Here is an 18,890-nt window from a genome sequence, read left to right on the forward strand (position 1 = left end):
ATCTTCCTATCTACTCCACTCCCTCCTACTACGCTTTTAAATTCCTGAACCATCTCCCTCCCTATCCTGCCTTCCCCCTTCCCGCTGACCTCTCCTCAAGATGTTCCCCGTACCTATAATTCTTATCCCACTCTCGTTACCTACTTGTTTTGCCTTTGTTTTGATTCCCTAGCTTCTGTTGTTCATTGTTGTGATACAGTTTTCATTTTAATGTTCATAGTTTTGACCCTCTTTTACCTAAACAAGTCCCTTTAACCTTTCATATAACAGTGGTATGGTTTGGATCTGATGAACTCCTTCAGTTTTACTTTGTCCTGGAAGCACTTTCTCTGCCCTTCTATTCTGAATGACAGCTTCGCTGGATAGAGTAATCATGGTTGTAGGTTTTTGCTTTTCATTACTTTGAATATTTCTTGCCAGTCCCTTCTTGCCTGCAGAGCTTCTTTTGAGAAATCAGCTGATAGTCTTATTGGGACCCCTTTGTACGTAATTCTCTTCTTCTCTCTTGCTGCTTTTAAGTTCTCTCTTTACCCTTAATTTTTGACATTTTGATTGTAATGTGTCTTGGTGTGGTTCTCCCTGGGTCCAGTTTTTTTGGAACTCTCTGTGCTTCCTGGACCTGTAAGTCTATTTCCTTCCCCAAGTTAGGGAAGTTCTGCTTCATTACTTTTTCACATAATTTTTCAATTTCTAGTTCTTCTTCTTCACCTTCTGGCAGCCCTATGATTTGGATGTTGGCCCGCTTATAGCTGTCCAATAAGTTTCTGAGCCTCTCCTCATTTTCCTCACTTTTTGTTTCCTCTTTATGCACTGGTTGACTGTTCCCTCCCTATGTTCTGATTTACTGATTTGATCCTGGGTTTTCTTGCCCTCACCACTTGTTTCGCATGGGTTTTCATTCATTTCAGCAGGACTAGCTTTCATTCCTTCCCTGTCTTGTTTAAGATCTGCTGTCAGGTCTTTAAGCATTCTCATAACCAAAGCTCTGAACTGTGCCTCAGAAAGATTTCCTTTTTGCTGATTCGTTAGATCAGATATTTGCTGACTGGTCAGTTGTGTCACCAGGATCTCTGTCATGATCTGTGCCATCCTTACAGTTTTGTGTTTACTTTTGCTTCCTGGGTGGGGCTGTCATACCTCCTATGGAATAGGGGACGGAGCCCCGTGTACTCGTCACAACCGGGCAACCCTTCTCACCACACTGTGGTGTTTTGTTTGGGGGCGGGGGTCCAAGATGGATTCTTGCTGTTTACTCTCCGCCGAGAGACCAGGAGCTTCTCCCTCCGTCCCCACCCCCTCCAGCCTTCAAAGTCCAAGACAATGGGGGTCTGCCTTCCCCAGCATTGTAATCGTGGGCTGACGGGTCTGGTCTGTAGCCGGGGGGCGCTCCCCAGGTGTTTCTCGCCTCTTTTTAAATATGGTGTCTGTGTATACTGCTGTCCTGCTGCCATGGCCGGCACAGCTGGACCTCTCCACCCGAATTTTGCCCCTCCTACTCATCTGGACGAGCACCACTTCTTTATAACTTCATATGTTGGACTTCCATGTAGCTTCATTTTCTGGAACTTCTGGTTATTTCTGGTTTTGTATTCTACTTCCAGTAGATGTATTCCTTCTTAGTTGTGGAGGGAGAGGGACCGTTTCAGTCTAGGCCTCCATTTTGGCTTTAAGTCCCCCACACCTTCATTCTTTAATAGCATGTTATTCAGTCTCCATGAATTTGAATGTTTTGGGTTTTTTTTTCATTGAAGTTGGTTTCCAGTTTCACCTACCATGTGGTCTATTTTTGAGAATGTTCCATGTGTACTTGAAAAGACTTTATATTTTGCTTCTTTTGGGTGAAAGGTTTAGTATATATCAATTCAGTCCATTTGATCTAGAGTGTCATTCAGTGCCACAAAATCCTTTCTAATTCTTTGCTTGGAAGATCTTTCATTGTTGACAGTGGGGTGTTCAAGTCCCGTACTATAAGTATGTTTCTGTCTGTATCTTTCTTAAACTCCTCCAAGATTTTCCTTATATATTTGGGTCCTCTTATGTTTGGTGCATATTTGTTTACAATGGTTATATCTTCTTGACAGATTCTTCCCTGAAGTATTATGAAGTGTCAGTCTATTTCCTGTTTACATGACAGTGACCAAAGGGTTGTGGGGAGGAGGAGAAGAGGAAAAAGAAAGGGAGAGGTCTAGTCAAGGAACTAATATGAATGACTCATGGACATGGACAACTAAATGGGGATGGACTGTGGGGGAGAAGGGAGGGGTTGGATCAGGGGAGAGAAAAGGGGGAATAATGGGACAACTGTAATAGAAAAACAATTTTTAAAAGTATTATGAAGTGTCTCTTTTTATGGCCTTTATTTTGAAGTCTATTTTGTCTGATATAATTATTGCTACCCTGGCATTTTTTTTTCCATCCCTTCACTTTCACTCTGTGTAGATCTTTTGTTCTGAGGTGGGTCTCTTGTAGACAGCATAAATGCAGGACATGTTTTCACATCCATTCAGCTACGATATGTTTTTTGACTGAAGCATTTAGTCTATTTCCACTTATTCAATGCCATTTTTTCCCTTTGTATGTGTATTGCCCTCTTTCTTCTTTCATCTTTTTAAAGCAGTCCCTTTAGCATTTCTTGCAATGCTGGTTTGGTAGAGATATATACTTTTAGCCTTCTTTTGTCTGGGAAACTCCTTATTTCGCTTTCCATTTTGAATGAGAGCCTTGCTGGGTAGAGTAGTTTTGGTTGTAGGCCTTTGCTTTTCATTGCTTGGAATATCTTTTGCCATTCCATTCTGGTTTATAGTGTTTCTGTTGAGAAATCAGCTGATAGCCTTATCAGAGCTCCCTTGTATGTTATTAGCTGTTTCTCTCTTGCTGCCTTTAGGATTCTCTCTTTGTCTTTGAATTTTATCATTTTAATTTTGATGTGTCTTGTAGTAGGCCTTTTTGGTTCATCTTCATTGGGATGCTCTGTGCTTCCTGGACTTGTGTGAGTTTTTCTTTCATCAAGTTTGGGAAGTTTTCTGTCATTACTTTTTCAAACGGGTTTTCTATCCCTTGCTTCTCTTCTTCTTCAAGTATCCTTATTATTTGGATATTATTACATTTCATGTCCTGCATCTCCCTTAATTCCTCTTCATTCTTTTTAAGTCTATTTTCATTTTGTTGCTCTGTCTGGGAGTTCTTTTCTACTTTGTCCTCCAGCTTGCTGATTTGATCCTCGGCTTCATCTAGCCTGCTTTTAATTTTTTTTACTGTGTTCTTCATTTTGATATTACTATTCATTTCCTCCTGCCTCTTATTGATAATTTCTGTGTCCTCTTTCATGCTAGTGTAGTTTGCAGTAAGTCCCTTGTAGCTTCCCTGGAGTTCTCTGTAGTTCTCACTGAGCTCGTTGAGCTTTCTTATAACCATTATTTTGAACTCAAGGTCTGATAGTTTGCTTGCCTCAGTATCATTTAGTCTTTCTGGGGAGTCCTCCTTTCCTTTCAAGTGCTGGTTGTTTCTTTATCTCCCCATTTTCAGTGACTCTTCCTGTTTATTTCTGTGCATTAGATTGGTCTGTTTTGCCTGACTTCTCTTAGGAGTCCTATGGGGCTTAGGAATGCAGTCCTTTTGAGTTCCTTAGCTTGGTGCTCTTGGGCTGCCCTTTATGCTATTTATCTGGGCTCTCTAGTTGTAATTGGATTTTGGTTGTTGTTGAATTTTTCCTTGGTATGTCCTTCCCTCCAGCTGGCTGAGTTCACTATGCCCACCATGTCTTACATACTGTTGTACAAATGCTGTCAGAACAAAACCAAACAGCCCAGGAAATAGACTCGCACCTGCAAAAATAATCCCCACCCACAACCACCCTATGAGCTGCAAGTAAGCCAATATTAATAAAGATGTAAAGAGATGGAGACTTACTATAATAAAGGAAAAACAAATATGAGATGACTAACAGAGAAAAGTGATTTTGTGATTGTAGAGGGAAGAGGAATAATAAGAGTAGGGAATAAAGACATGACAAAAAAAGAAAAAAAAATTTACATCATAAGTAAAAAAGGGAAGAGGGAAGACAGAATGGAGTAAGAGAAGGTAAATATATAGTATTAGGTTTAAAACAAAATTTAAATATACACACAGACACACATATGTATACACACACACACATACAGTAGTCCGTCTCTATATTGCGGTTCACTTATCGCAGCCTCACTGTATCACAGGATTTTTAAAAATATTATATTTTTCCCTGACAGGTGTGGCTCAGTGGACTGAGTGCCGACATGTGAACTAAAGTGTCACTGGTTCTATTCCCAGTCAGGGCACATGCTTAGGTTGCAGGCCAGGTCCCAATTTGCGGGCACACAAGATGCAACCACACACTGATATTCCTTTCCCCCTCTTTCTCCCTCCCCTCCCCTCTGTCTAAAAATAAATAAATAAAATCTTTTAAAATATATACTTAATTATTCATCGCAGATTTTTCGCTATATCATGGGATTTTGTGGTACTGTATATGTATGTTGTTAAAGTTACTTAGGTTTAAGAGTGTAGAATAAATGTAAGGTTCCTACTTCGTGGGGGTTCTAGATTGTAATATCCACAATAAGTGAGGGAATGCTGTATATATAATCTCCAGTGGGAGAAAAAGAAGAAAATATAATCATAAAATTATGTATATAATAATTAATAGGGACATAACTGGAGAAAAAGATTCACCACATCACTCTCAACAACAAATGAGCTAAGATTTATATAGATGGGTCAGGGATAAGAGGGAGGAGAGGATAAAGGGAGAAAGAATACTTAGTGAGGAATGAACACCAGGCTAAGACACGGAAAATTTTACATTAAAAGTGAAAAATAGAGCAGGATGAAGGAAAGTTGGAATAGGAGAGGGGAACAATAAAATTTGAGATTTGAAATATAAAAAGTGTCTATCTAGATATGAGCTTGAAGAAATGTATTAGCAACAACCTTATCCACATCTCCTGAGCAAAGACTGATAAAGGTGGAGAGAGAATAAGGGTATTTTAAGAATGGGAAAGAATTCTCTCCTCAATGCTACCACGCCAAATTCTCCCCAAGTGTCTCTTGTCCTCTCTGTCCTCCCTCTGCTTGAGCCCAGTAATTTCTTGAACTTCCGGCCAAGATGGAGGCCTAGACTGAAACGGTCCCTCTCCCTCCACAACTAAGAAGGAATACATCTACTGGAAGTAGAATACAAAACCAGAAATAACCAGAAGTTCCAGAAAATAAAGCTACATGGAAGTCCAACATATGAAGTTATAAAGAAGTGGTGCTCGTCCAGATGAGTAGGAGAGGCAAAATTCGGGTGGAGAGGTCCAGCTGTGCCGGCAATGGCAGCAGGACAGCAGTATACACAGACACCATATTTAAAAAGAGGCGAGAAACACCTGGGGAGCGCCCCCCGGCTACAGACCAGACCCGTCAGCCCACGATTACAATGCTGGGGAAGGCAGACCCCCATTGTCTTGGACTTTGAAGGCTGGAGGGGGTGGGGACGGAGGGAGAAGCTCCTGGTCTCTCGGCGGAGAGTAAACAGCAAGAATCCATCTTGGACCCCCGCCCCCAAACAAAACACCACAGTGTGGTGAGAAGGGTTGCCCGGTTGTGACGAGTACACGGGGCTCCGTCCCCTATTCCATAGGAGGTATGACAGCCCCACCCAGGAAGCAAAAGTAAACACAAAACTGTAAGGATGGCACAGATCATGACAGAGATCCTGGTGACACAACTGACCAGTCAGCAAATATCTGATCTAACGAATCAGCAAAAAGGAAATCTTTCTGAGGCACAGTTCAGGGCTTTGGTTATGAGAATGCTTAAAGACCTGACAGCAGATCTTAAACAAGACAGGGAAGGAATGAAAGCTAGTCCTGCTGAAATGAATGAAAACCCATGCGAAACAAGTGGTGAGGGCAAGAAAACCCAGGATCAAATCAGTAAATCAGAACATAGGGAGGGAACAGTCAACCAGTGCATAAAGAGGAAACAAAAAGTGAGGAAAATGAGGAGAGGCTCAGAAACTTATTGGACAGCTATAAGCGGGCCAACATCCAAATCATAGGGCTGCCAGAAGGTGAAGAAGAAGAACTAGAAATTGAAAAATTATGTGAAAAAGTAATGAAGCAGAACTTCCCTAACTTGGGGAAGGAAATAGACTTACAGGTCCAGGAAGCACAGAGAGTTCCAAAAAAACTGGACCCAGGGAGAACCACACCAAGACACATTACAATCAAAATGTCAAAAATTAAGGGTAAAGAGAGAACTTAAAAGCAGCAAGAGAGAAGAAGAGAATTACGTACAAAGGGGTCCCAATAAGACTATCAGCTGATTTCTCAAAAGAAGCTCTGCAGGCAAGAAGGGACTGGCAAGAAATATTCAAAGTAATGAAAAGCAAAAACCTACAACCACGATTACTCTATCCAGCGAAGCTGTCATTCAGAATAGAAGGGCAGAGAAAGTGCTTCCAGGACAAAGTAAAACTGAAGGAGTTCATCAGATCCAAACCATACCACTGTTATATGAAAGGTTAAAGGGACTTGTTTAGGTAAAAGAGGGTCAAAACTATGAACATTAAAATGAAAACTGTATCACAACAATGAACAACAGAAGCTAGGGAATCAAAACAAAGGCAAAACAAGTAGGTAACGAGAGTGGGATAAGAATTATAGGTATGGGGAACATCTTGAGGAGAGGTCAGCGAGAAGGGGGAAGGCAGGATAGGGAGGGAGATGGTTCAGGAATTTAAAAGTGTAGTAGGAGGGAGTGGAGTAGATAGGAAGATGTTGAGAAGAACTATATGCACAACCAATGGGCATGGACTAAGGTGGGGGGGACAACCGGAGGGAGGTGGGTCACTGGGTGGAGGGTAACAGAGAGAAAAGAAATTGGGACAACTGTCACAGCATAATCAATAAAGCATATTAAAAAATAAATAAATTTCCCTCTTAAAAAAAAAAGAATGGAAGAAGAACATGAGATGGCTAATGACAATCACAATTGGTTTTGAGAGGCTGTAGGGAGGATTAATAGTAAGAGTGTGAAGTGGAAACAGGTCATAACTGGAGAGAAATAGAATTTAACTTCAAGATAAGAGAAAGGAATAAGGTGAAATGGAGTAAAAAAAGGGAAGAGCAATAATGAGGTTTGAAATAAACCATAATATAAAACCTGGTGACTTGTTAGCCCAAACTTGAAAGGCAATATATGAATGTTACAAAGCTCTGCAGAGGGGAAGTTTGCACCTGTCTGTGTTCTCTATTCTTTGCTGGGTTTAGTAGATAAGGGCCCAAGGAATTGTGTAGCTCCTAGTGTCTGGCAAAGGGCCTTTCAGAGCTTTTTCTTCTTTCCCCTGCAGAAATGTTCCCAGCAGCATAATTCTGAGTCTGGAATCCCGCAGGTGGGGGGTGGGCTCACCTGCCTGTCATGGGTCTAGCTGGATATTTCAAAACTCCAGCATTCAGTTTCTGCCTCCCAGTCCTGAGGCTGCTGCTCTCTCACTGGAGGCTCTGCCAAACTCTCCTAATAGCCCTCTGCTCTGAGCCATACCAAGTTGTGCCCCTCCCACTCGTCCTGCGGTACACTCTAGCCCTTTGAGTTTTTGTTTAGCAGAACCACTGTGCCTATGAGCAGGCATGCAAGCCCAAGGTTCCTGCTGAGTCTCAGGTCTTGCCTCAGCTCTCCTTCCAAAAGTCTTTCGTGTGACCCCCATGCTGCAGCACCGGTCCCTGGGGGTCCCGATATCCATGTGCTCCCCCTTCCCAAAAGTCACATGGTCTTTCATGTAACGGCTGGCCTTTGCTTTCCTGTGCCTCCAACAGTTTCATAAAAAGTTTCTCGCTGGAACCTTTCTAGATAGCGCAGAGAATACCCTGCGGTGATACAGTAACCCTGGGCAGTGGCAGGGTGCTGACCCTGTTCCCTCCTGAGATCTTCAACCTAAGGTGGGTCTGCTCCCACTGCACAGTTTCTTGGGCCTGCACCTCGTGGATCTTCTCTCTTTCCTGGTAGCTCGCAGCTCCTGAACCAATTCACAGCTGCCCCTATACTGTGTAGCCAGAAGTGGTGGGCTAGGCAGCCCTGGCAGTTCTGTTTAGAAAGTATGGGCCGCCAGTTTTTGCCCACTTACACTCAGTCCCCATGCTCTTGCCTGTGTTCACACTCACTCACAGCTGCTCTCACTCAATCTTCACTCTGTTTTTACTCCCAAGTACAATCCATGATGGAAGCAAGTAGACAGAGCTGCTAGTTACTCTGCTGCCATCTCCCCGCCCCCAGGAGACATTTGTTCTTAAGTCTTTGTTTAGTAAGTTCACTATCTGGCTTCCTCAGGGGCATTTTTTGTCTGTTTATTTTGTGTGCCCTCTGAAAGTCATATTCCCTCAGGTTTGCTGGATTTTTTAAATTGTTGGAGACTATAGTTGTTGGCTTATTTTGAGACTTTTCCAAACTGTTTTTCAAAGACTATTCCTTTCGTGATCATTGAGGTCTCTGTTCCTTTAGCTTGTATTTAGCAAATGTTTTACAGAGATTTTCTTGAATGCCAAGAGCTTGATTGGGTGTTTACTTGGTTGTTGTAAAACTTTGGTTATTTTCTAGTTCTAATGAAGTTTGTTCAAATATTTCTATGAGAGAGCAATAGTTTGGAGCTTTCTAGTCAGCTATTTTGCTATTGTCATTGCCTTTTGAATTTTTCAGTGTTCAGTTCAGATTACCTGTTAATGGAAGAATAATACATACTTAGAAATAAAAGATCAGGTTGTTTAAAGTGGTTTTCAAAGTAATTGAAGTGAAATAAAAGAGAGATTCTGAAGATTTCCACATGCATTATTATACTCACAAAAAAGAAAAAGTTAATTTATTACCAGTTGAGATGGATTTTTTAACCTTAAGAATTGTTTTCTGGAGAAATAATCAAATGTTTACTTTTGACTTTAAAAACTGTTTCAGATATTGTAAGAACTTTAGGAACTATCATTTAAAGTAACCAAATAGTCCCAGTTAAGAGAAAGCTCTATTTTATTAAATAATGTGGTCATTTCACAAACGCTGCTGAAATTATTGATTTAAACATTTTATCAGTTTACTGAAAAACCGTTATATGGATGGTTGATAGGAAACTAGACACAATGCCAAAGTAGCACTACATAAATTACTTGGTGGCCACCAAGGGGAACATAACTATACAATGGATGGATCAGAATCATCACCCTATTCCATAGGTGAATCTTACTTCGTACATTCATAGTGATTCAGTAACAATTCAGCTTTAGGGAAATTCAGGAGATAGACCTAACTCAGTGAAGGAACAAGTTAAATTATAGCATGATGACATAACCACATAAATCCAAAAGGTGGGGCAGTTTGCATAAAAATAGCAGATCCTTCAATAAGAAAGGGTCATTTTTAAAAAGGAACACTATTCTAGGCTGACCAAGACAACCAGATACAATGTATAGTCTTGGATTGGATACTGGTTTTGGTCAGTTGGGGGAAATCTAAATATGGTTAAGAAGTACTAGTAGGGGCACTTAATTGAAATAAATAAGGTGAGAATTGATTTAAAATGCAGGTTATCAAATGTATGTATAGTATGGTTTCATTTTTGATAAAAACAAAAGAACAAAAAGTGCAGAAAATAGTAGGATATACATTTAAGATATCTGGAAGAATATGATTTAAAATTTTTTATGTGAATGCTAATTTTATATGTTTTGAAATAAATGATTTCAAATTTAAATTACATAACAAGATTTCTATCTAATTCCAATTCTAACATTTTATAATTTTATGAGCAGTGCCTGTAATACATGCAAAAGTAAAATATTAAGTTTCTATGAAACTAGTGTTTTAATTCCTTTATTTCTTAGATCGAGAATCTGGATTTTTTATTCCTATTAAAAACAATTGAAGATTTCTATAAAAGTGAAGATGGGGAAAATCTGGAAATTCTCTGTCCAGTTCAAGATCAAGCTTGTGTAGCCACTTTTGAAGATGGAGTTTGGTACCGAGCAAAAGTCATTGGTAAGCAATCACACATTATTTCTAAAGGGAAATGTTATATGCTTAAAAACTCATAACCATTTGAGTTGGTACAAATTGAATTTTGGGAGTGATATTACTTGACGTTAAAATTTTTATCTATCATATATCTTTAGAAAGCTAGTGATAATGTTGGAAGATGAATTTCTGGCTCCTTAAAATTTATTTGATTTGACCTTTTTTTTTGGTTTTCTAATGTCTGCTATATTAAAAAAGTTGAATAGAGCTAAATGTCTTACACTCCACCCTCCTAAAAGGCAAATGCTTTTAATTCTTTCAACCATTTCTCTTTTTTTTCCAAACCATTTTTTGGTATTTGCCTGTGTTGTTTCTTCTAAATAATATGTAATACTTTGTTGATACTTCAGTCTTAGATGTTATCTATTTTGTTAGATAACTTTTAGATCTCTTATAGTTCTCCCTACCCCCTTAACCCACATAATAGTCTGACTTTTTTTAGTTAATATTCTTTGTAAATATTTTCACTGGTAAGCCATAAAGTGTACTTTGCTTAATTCTGAGCTAATAATTGCATCAACTTCTCACTATTTCTTTTAATTTATGCCTATCTTTTCCTAATACTTCAAAACAGCTCGCCATGTGATTAGACTTTCAGATACTATTAGTTGTTCTATTTTTTTTAACTGTGAAAACATTCTTCTGGAGACTGGTCAAGATGGAGGCATAGGTAAACACGGCCCACCTAACACAACCACATCAAAATTACAACTAAACTAGAGAACAGAGATCACTCAGAATAGTCAGAAATCAAGTTGAATGGAAATTTGACAACTATGGAACTAAAGGAACCACATCAATTCAGAACGGTTAATTCTAAATCTCTCTACATTTTGTTAAGTTTTCTCTTTCCAACTTTGTGATTTATATTTTTATAATTTTTGAAGGATTGCCTGGACATCGTGAAGTTGAAGTTAAATATGTGGACTTTGGCAATACTGCAAAAGTAACACTTAAAGAAATGCGTAAAATAAAGGATGAGTTTCTGAATCCCCCAGAGAAGGTAATCTACTTATAGCAAATTATAGGGTTAGAATTTTAGCACATATATGAAAGTATTTTTAGAAGTCATTTTCACATAGAAATGTTCCAGTAACTGCCATTTTTGTCTACAAATAAATTCTGTTATGTGGACTATAGGAAAAAGTTGCTCTACTCGCTATGTAAGAAGTAATATGTGTATCTTACCAAATAAGCATTCATTAGAAACATATATGTGAATATATATTTGTGTCTTTGTAAGAACTGTCTGGTCTGCTGGTCTGCAGTTTTTGATGTGATTTTGAAATATCTATATAATGTGGTAAGAGTATGACAGATTATGTGAAAGTAAAGCTCATTACAGAATTACTTTTATGTTTCAGTGTATATAGCGTGCAAGAGAAAGATGTCTAAAAGAATGATAAAAACATTCATTCCCCTAGAATCCTCTGAATTGCTATTGAGCAATATTTTTCACTACATAAATTGTGTAGAAAGTTATAGCAAAAGAACTGGAACATATAGAGAATCAAAATGAAGGAAATCACTGAGAATTATTTAGTATTTTTTGAACTATGTTCTTCAAAGATGCATAGTCTGTGTTTTTATTTTTTTAACAATTATGGGAGTAGTCTACATTATAGTCCAGTAACCTGTGTTTCTACTGGCATTCTTTATATATATATATATATATACACACATATATATGTATATTTTATTGATTATATTGTTACAATAGTTCCAGTTTTTTCCCCTTTGCTCCCCTCCACCCAGCGCCCCCCTCCCCCAGCAACTCCCCCGCCCCACCAAGTCCATGCCCATGGGTCATACATACAAGCTCTCCCGCTTCACCCTTTCATATATTCTTCTTTTTTTTAAATAAATAAATGATTAATTAATTATTTTAAACAATAAAAAATAACAATCCCTCCCTCCCAGACTTAAGACCCTTTATAATCTTATAAAGGACAATGGGCGAAGGTCTCAAGCTCCTCTAGCCGCTTCAAGTTGGACATGGTCGTCGTCCTATCTACCCTTGGGTCCAGAAATCCCTAATAAGAGTGGGAGTGTGGAGGTGGGGGTCGCCTTCCCACATGGGGAAGGATCACGCAGACTCCAGGTTGGATGGCTGTCCCCGGACAACGGCATGCTTGAATTAACAGGCTGGCATCCTAGTTGTATTCTGGAGGCAACATATTTGGCAACAGGGTTAAAAGACATCATTCAATCCATAACCACTAGATGACAAAAGGCAGGTATTAATTTTTTAATGTCCCACATTAGGGAAAAGAAGGGCTTCTTTGGAGGAAGGTGTACCAGGTACATCTCACCTGTCCAAAACCCTTTTGCCCATTATACTTAGTTTGGGCTGAGGGAAATAGTTTAAGTTTCCCCCCTCTCAGACCTCTGGGCTCTTTCTGACCAAGCCATTAGGACAGAAAAGAGAAACCAGTTTTAAAGTGAAGCCCACAGACCACCCCATTTTTCACCAACCCAGCCACTTAGTTCAGCCAAACCATTGAGTCTCAGGAGGCAGCGATGCAGACAGGATTAAGTGAGGCCTATACATACAGACAATCACTCAGGTAATGAGATCATAGGCTTATGCCCTTTGAAAACAGAAAACACATGTTAATTTATATAACATAACACACATACAGTCTCTAAATCTGTAGGACTGTCTTATCAGAAAGACATCCAGTTGCAAGGCATTTGACATTCTTCTTCCCTGTAAATTAAACATCTTTGATAACACCACGGACATAGTTTAATTTAAAATCAAAACAAATTTTAAATGAAGATAAGCTGCACTACTTTATAGTCTACCACTGAGCATTGTGATTTTCCTTGAATCACGATTTTTCTCCCTAAGATTACCCTCCTTGTCATTAAAGGGACTGCATTAAGTCCATTTTTAATTTATCCTGTTCATTTGCATAAACACAACAAGAGCAACAAATGATCACTTATGATCTTTAGTTCTGCTTTGCTGAAACTTGTGCCAAGAACATTAAGGGTGACCTTCATTCTGCCCTTCGGGGCACAGAAGCAGAACCACATACCTGGCATTCAGCCTTGCCTGCAAACACCTGTCTTTTCCAAGTCCTTCTGGTTTTCCATTGTGCCTTAAGGTCCCTTCTAGCCATCTTTCAGGAAAACAACCTTCATTACTTCCCTGGAAAAATTGCCATGGACTGCACATCCAACCAAGGTACCAGGCCTTTTATCTCATGGGCTTTTATTACCTTTGAAAGTCAATCCCAGTTCCTCAGTGCTTTTTGGTAACAACCAGAGCCCAAGCATGTCTCCATTAGGCATGACATTCCAGTCAAAGTCTTAGTAAAAAAAACCTCTATTAACAACTGGTCTTATTAGTTTTATGCAAAGAAACCTATGTCATTACTTGTTTAGAATGCCAAACTCTGGAGGGATCAGATAGGGAGAAAAATATACAGTGTGAAGGAAAATCCTTGTCCCTCCAATATTCACTGAACTTGCATTTCCATTCCTTATATTTTTATTTTTTCCCCCACTAAAAAATTTTTTGTTTGTTTTTCCATTACAGTTTTCCCACTTTTTCCCCCTCTTGCTTCCCTGCACCCTGCCCCGCCTTTTCCCACATTCAGTCCCCACCCCGTTGTTCATGTCCGTGGGTCATTTATATATGTTCTTTGACTAGACCCTTCCTCTTCTTACCCCCTTCTCTCCCTCCCATCTCCCCCTTTGTTACTGTTAGTTTATTCCTTGTTTACATACCTCTGGTTCAGTTTTGCTCATTTCTTTCTGTTCATTAGTTTCCCGTAATAGGTGATAGCATAAGGTATTTTTCTTTTGTTGCCTGGCTTATTTCGCTAAGCATAATTCTCTGTAGTTCCATCCATGTTGTTGCAAATGGTAGAAGTTCCTTCTTTCAGTACTTCTTCATTGTCATTTTCCCCCTTTGTACTTGTGTTCCTCTCTGTCTCTCTCTGTTTCTTAATCTTCTTAAAGCAGACCCTTTAGCATCTCTTGCAATGCTGGTTTGGTGGAGATGTATTCTTTTAACCTTCATTTGTCTTGGAAATTCCTTATTTCACCTTCCATTTTGAATGAGAGTCTTGCTGGGTAGAGTATTCTTGGTTGTAGGTAGGCCTTTGTTTTTCATTGCTTGGAATATTTTTTGCCATTCCCTTCTAGCTTGTAGTGTTTCTGCTGAGAAATATGATGATAGCCTTATTGGATCTCCCTTGTATGTTATTAGCTGTTTCTCTCTTGCTGCTTTTAGGATTCTCTCTTTGTCTTTGAATGTTGCCATTTTAATTATGATGTGTCTTGAAGTGGGCCTGTTGGGGTTCATCTTCATTGGGACCCTTTGTGCTTCCTGGACTTGCGTGACTCTTTCTCTCCTCATGTTAAGGAAGTTTTCTGTCATTAGTTTTTCAAAGAGGTTTTCTATCCCTTGCTCTTCTTCTTCTCCTTCTGGAATTCCTATGATACGGATATTATTATGTTTCATGTTGTCCTGCAGCTGTCTTAGAGCATCTTCAGTCTTGTTCAGTCTTTTTTCATTTTGTTGCACTGTCTGGGAGTTTTTGTCTAAGTTGTCCTCCAGCTTGCTGATCCGATCTTCTACTTCCTCTAGCCTGCTTTTAATTCCTTCTATTGTGCTCTTCAGTTCAGAGGTCATATTCCTCATTTCCTCTTGGCTCTTATTGATAGTTTCTATGTCCTTTTTCATGCTGGTGTAATTCTCAGTAAGTTCCTTGTAGTTTCCCTGGAGTTCTTTGTAGTTTCCTCTGAGCTTATTGAGCTTCTCCATAATTCATGCTTTCAATTCCATATCTGATAGTTTGCTCCCCTCTATTTCATTTAACCCTCTTTCTGGGGATTCTACCTTTCCTTTCGATGGGGGGTTGTTTCTCTGTCTCCCCATTTTTGTGACTCCTATTGTTTGTTGGTGCTTTTTAGAATGATCTGCACTTCCTGGATCTGCCCCTGGTGGCGTCAGATCGTGTACCAGTCTGGGCCTAGGCAGCCTGTTGGAGACTTCCAGGGACCTACTGCCTTTGTCTGACTTCTTTAGTTGTTAATCTATTCAGTCTGTGATTAGTTGTCAGGCTTAAGGACCATTGGTGTGGCAGCTTAATTCCTGTAGGCAGGGCTTTTGCTTCCCCTCAGGCCGACTCCACTTGGGGGTGGGGGGATTGTCTGCCTGCAGCACTGGGACCCGGTCGGGTGCTTCCCCAGTTCTCCCCTCAAAGCCACCACACCAAACTCTCCCCAAGCTTCTCTAGTCCTCTCTGCCTTCCCTCCACTCGAGCCCAGGGTAAGTGGGGGCCAAAATATTTTTGTATGTGATCCACTTAAGAGCTCTCTTTTTCTCCATCTGTTTCTCTCCGGCTAGCAAGAAACCCTGTGGCTTTTCACTTTTCACAGCTGGATACTACTTTACTTTCCACTCTGTTGCTGTAGGCTGGGAAGCTCAGCTGGGGGTTTAGACCCTGCCCTTCTCAGGGGGAACCCCTGACTGCTGAGCTGTTTCTCAGTCCCTTCAGCTGCCACCCGTGGGAGCCCAGCCAACCCTTCTGCGTCTCCGCACTCCCTACCGGTCATGTTGTGATGTAGTGGCCTTTTCTGTCTCTCCGTGGTTATAAGACTTCTCTCCAGCTAGTGTTCGGTTGGTTATTCCAGATGATTTCTCCAAAATTAAGTTTTAAATCTAGACTAGTTCTGGGAGGAGGTTAGTGTAGCTTCCACTTACTCTTCCGCCACCTTGTTTCTCCAGTAACCTGTATTTCTTATTTAACAAAGTAACATAAGGATCTTAATTCCTTTAATGGATGCTTGTTCCAATATCTAAGTGTACAATAATTCATTTAACTAAATACCCTGTTGATTCCAGTTATTTGCATTTATAAAGTAGTATTATAGACATCTTGAATATTTTCTGAATATGTATTAAATTCAAACACAAAGTTTAGTTTGAACACACTTAATGTAAAACTTTAACTCTGAAATAACTAGAGATTAATTTCACCTTCTTAATGGTACCATTTTGTTTGACACAGGCAATTAAATGTAAGCTGGCCCATATTGAACCAAGTAAAGGGACATCGCAGTGGTCAAGAAAAACTAAAGAAAAATTTGAAGAAAAAACTCAAGATAAATTTATGACATGTTCAGTCATTAGTAAGCTATTTTCATTTTTATTTTTTGCTCTGTTATACATAATTTTAAATAAGAATAACATTCACCAGATCTTATAATAAATTCAGTGTGTCATCGATAAGAGTAGTGCAAGATAAAATGGAATAGTATCTTCTACAGTCTCCAGGGTTTTAAATCAGCACATTAGGCAAAAATTACTATTAAATATCAAATCACCGTTAACATAGCCTCATGAAAGCCCTAAAATTAGGAATTAGTTTCTCTTTATTTCTGTTTGCATTTTTGCTAGAACTCTGTCCCTGATTTTGTGGTCATAGATATCAACGTTTAATTTGCAGGAAAGTAAGGGGAGGTGGGACATAACTAGAAAATAGTTTTCATTTGTTTTTCATCTCATTTGACTTCAGTGAATTGAACAGTAGGCTCTCAGCATATTTTGGAAAAAAATGTTACTTCTGTTTCAGATTTCTTTGGGTCTGAGACATAGACTGATACTGGCCAACAATTCTGTAACCCAACAAGTTGTGAAAATCAACAGTTTAACGGCAAAACCTGATGAATCGACATCAGGATACATACGAGTACATACGCATAGTCTCTGTCTCCTTTACAGTGGATAGTTACACAGTCAGCCTCACTTAACTTCATCAATAGGTTCTGAGACTTTAAACAAAATAATGTATAACAAAACCAATATTACTATAGCCTAGTTAATGTAAACGAATTCAGTTCTTATGACATCTCATCAATATTTTAATAAAATGGCGTTATTTGAGGATCTGTGTAAACTCCACTTCAGGATAGTAATGCTCGTTTGTGGGATACTGCCTCAGAATTTTCTGGGAGTATTATGAAATATGCAACTTTCCTCAATTTGAAAAATTCTGAAAAATGATTTGACTAGGGAGATTGGAAGGTTTTGATATATTCCAAAGCTATGACTGACATTGGCTGTGCTGGTTTTAATGAGTATTAGCACAGGATAAACAAGACTGTTTGCTTAGGGTTGACTTATGGGATTTTAAAGGGTAATTTTTACTTCTATTTTTTCACTTTTATCATATTGCTATTAAGTGAGCCCAACCATTGAAACAGATTATTAACCTGCTTTACAATGAGGAAACTGAAGCTTAGAGATCAAATGCTCCAGGTACTATAGCCTAGAAATGATGACATCGTCGTCGGCAGCCGTCCGTCTCGAGAGACGATGGTGTAGCTTCTTAAGAGTCTATCTGCACCGCCGAGAATGGCTGTGCAGTCCGACTCGGGAGTGACACGGTATCTGTCTCCTCCCGTGTTGAATCGACATCTTGCGATGACGCTGGAGTGTCCTCTCCAGTGAAGCTGAAGCTACAGAGCCTGGGCAGGGTGATATGGAGGGTCTGCTGTTGCCCATGCAGCAGACCCCCACTCTCTTCGCAGCTGAAGGATCTAAGGGAAAGACGGAGTCAATACAGCTTGGCTTCAGGTGCGCCGCAGGAGTTGCCGGTGTTGACTACAACGTCAAACCGCCTTAGGAACTCCGGCTCCGGATTTTCTGTCGGGGTTTACTCCCTTAGCCTTTCCCCTGAAGAGGTATGCCGCAAGGCAGCGGACGTTTTTTGGAGTCAGAGTTTTCCTTCTCTGATGTGCCCTGACTGGAAAATCGAACCAGCGACACTTAGCTCGCAGGCCGACGCTCAATCCACTGAGCCAAACCAGCCAGGAAAAATGATGACATATGTTATCATTTATTAACTTATTAATTTAATTTTTTTATTGTATATTTTCCATTATCATTTATCACCCCTATACCTTCTTCCACCTCTACCTCCTCCCCTTGTCTTGCAACCAACCACCCTATTTTTCACATCCATGAGTTCTTTTTCTTTTTGGCTCGATCCCTACACTTTCCACCCCTCTCCCAAATCTGTCTTTCTGCTCTCTTAAAGTTTTTTCTATTTTGCTTGTTAATTCAGTTTGTTCATAGATTCCACATATGAGTGAAATCATGGTAATTATCTTTCTCTAACTGGCTTATAACACTTAGCATAATGTTCTCCAGGTCCATACATGCTGTCGCAAAGGGGAAAGTTTTCTTCTTTCTTACGGTTGAATAACATCCAAGGTGTAGATGTACCATAGTTTTATATCCACTCATCTACTTATGGAAACTGGGCTGCTTTCATATCTTGGCTATTTAAATAACACTGTAGTGAACATAGAGTTACATAAATGAGGTCTGCCTGGAAAAACTCCAGCCATTGTTAATACAAGAACAGTTTGTGTGACATTGGTATAACCTGGAAGCCAAGGAGACTGGACTGGAATATGCATGTGTGAACAATGACAACTTCACTGTATTAGTCAGTGGGGGCAGTAGATACTATTGAGTGAGCATATGTACAGTGTGGCTGTCACATTCAAAATGACTGAGCAAGTAGTTCAACAAATCTGCATCAGATTTTGCATTAAGCTTGAACATTCTTCCATGGAAACTATCCAGATGATTCAGAAGGTCAAAGCTATGTTGTGATTGGCAGCTTCATCACAATGCACCTGCTCATGCATTACATGTCTTTCAGAGTTTTTTGCTGAAACATCAGATCACCCAGGTGATTCAGTTCTCTTATAGCCCAGAATTAGCTCCCTGCAACTTCTGGCTTTTCCCAAAACTAAAATCACCTTCGAAAGGGAAGAGATTTCAC

At 39.7% G+C, this 18,890-nt stretch overlaps 1 protein-coding gene across 1 annotated transcript in view; it reads left to right on the plus strand.

The window, feature by feature from the left end:
* The window catches only part of RNF17 (ring finger protein 17), a 159,730-nt gene that overhangs the window by 70,760 nt on the left and 70,080 nt on the right, over positions 1–18,890 (plus strand). Inside the window, exons 18-20 of the mRNA XM_090275163.1 lie at positions 9,885–10,038; positions 10,962–11,077; positions 16,104–16,224. Of these exons, the coding sequence (XP_090131289.1) occupies positions 9,885–10,038; positions 10,962–11,077; positions 16,104–16,224 (391 nt within the window). The remainder of the gene's footprint in view (positions 1–9,884; positions 10,039–10,961; positions 11,078–16,103; positions 16,225–18,890) is intronic.

The sequence above is a fragment of the Furipterus horrens genome, unplaced genomic scaffold, assembly GCF_987537825.1.
Source record: "Furipterus horrens unplaced genomic scaffold, mFurHor1.1.pri manual_scaffold_4, whole genome shotgun sequence".
NCBI lineage: Eukaryota > Metazoa > Chordata > Mammalia > Chiroptera > Furipteridae > Furipterus > Furipterus horrens.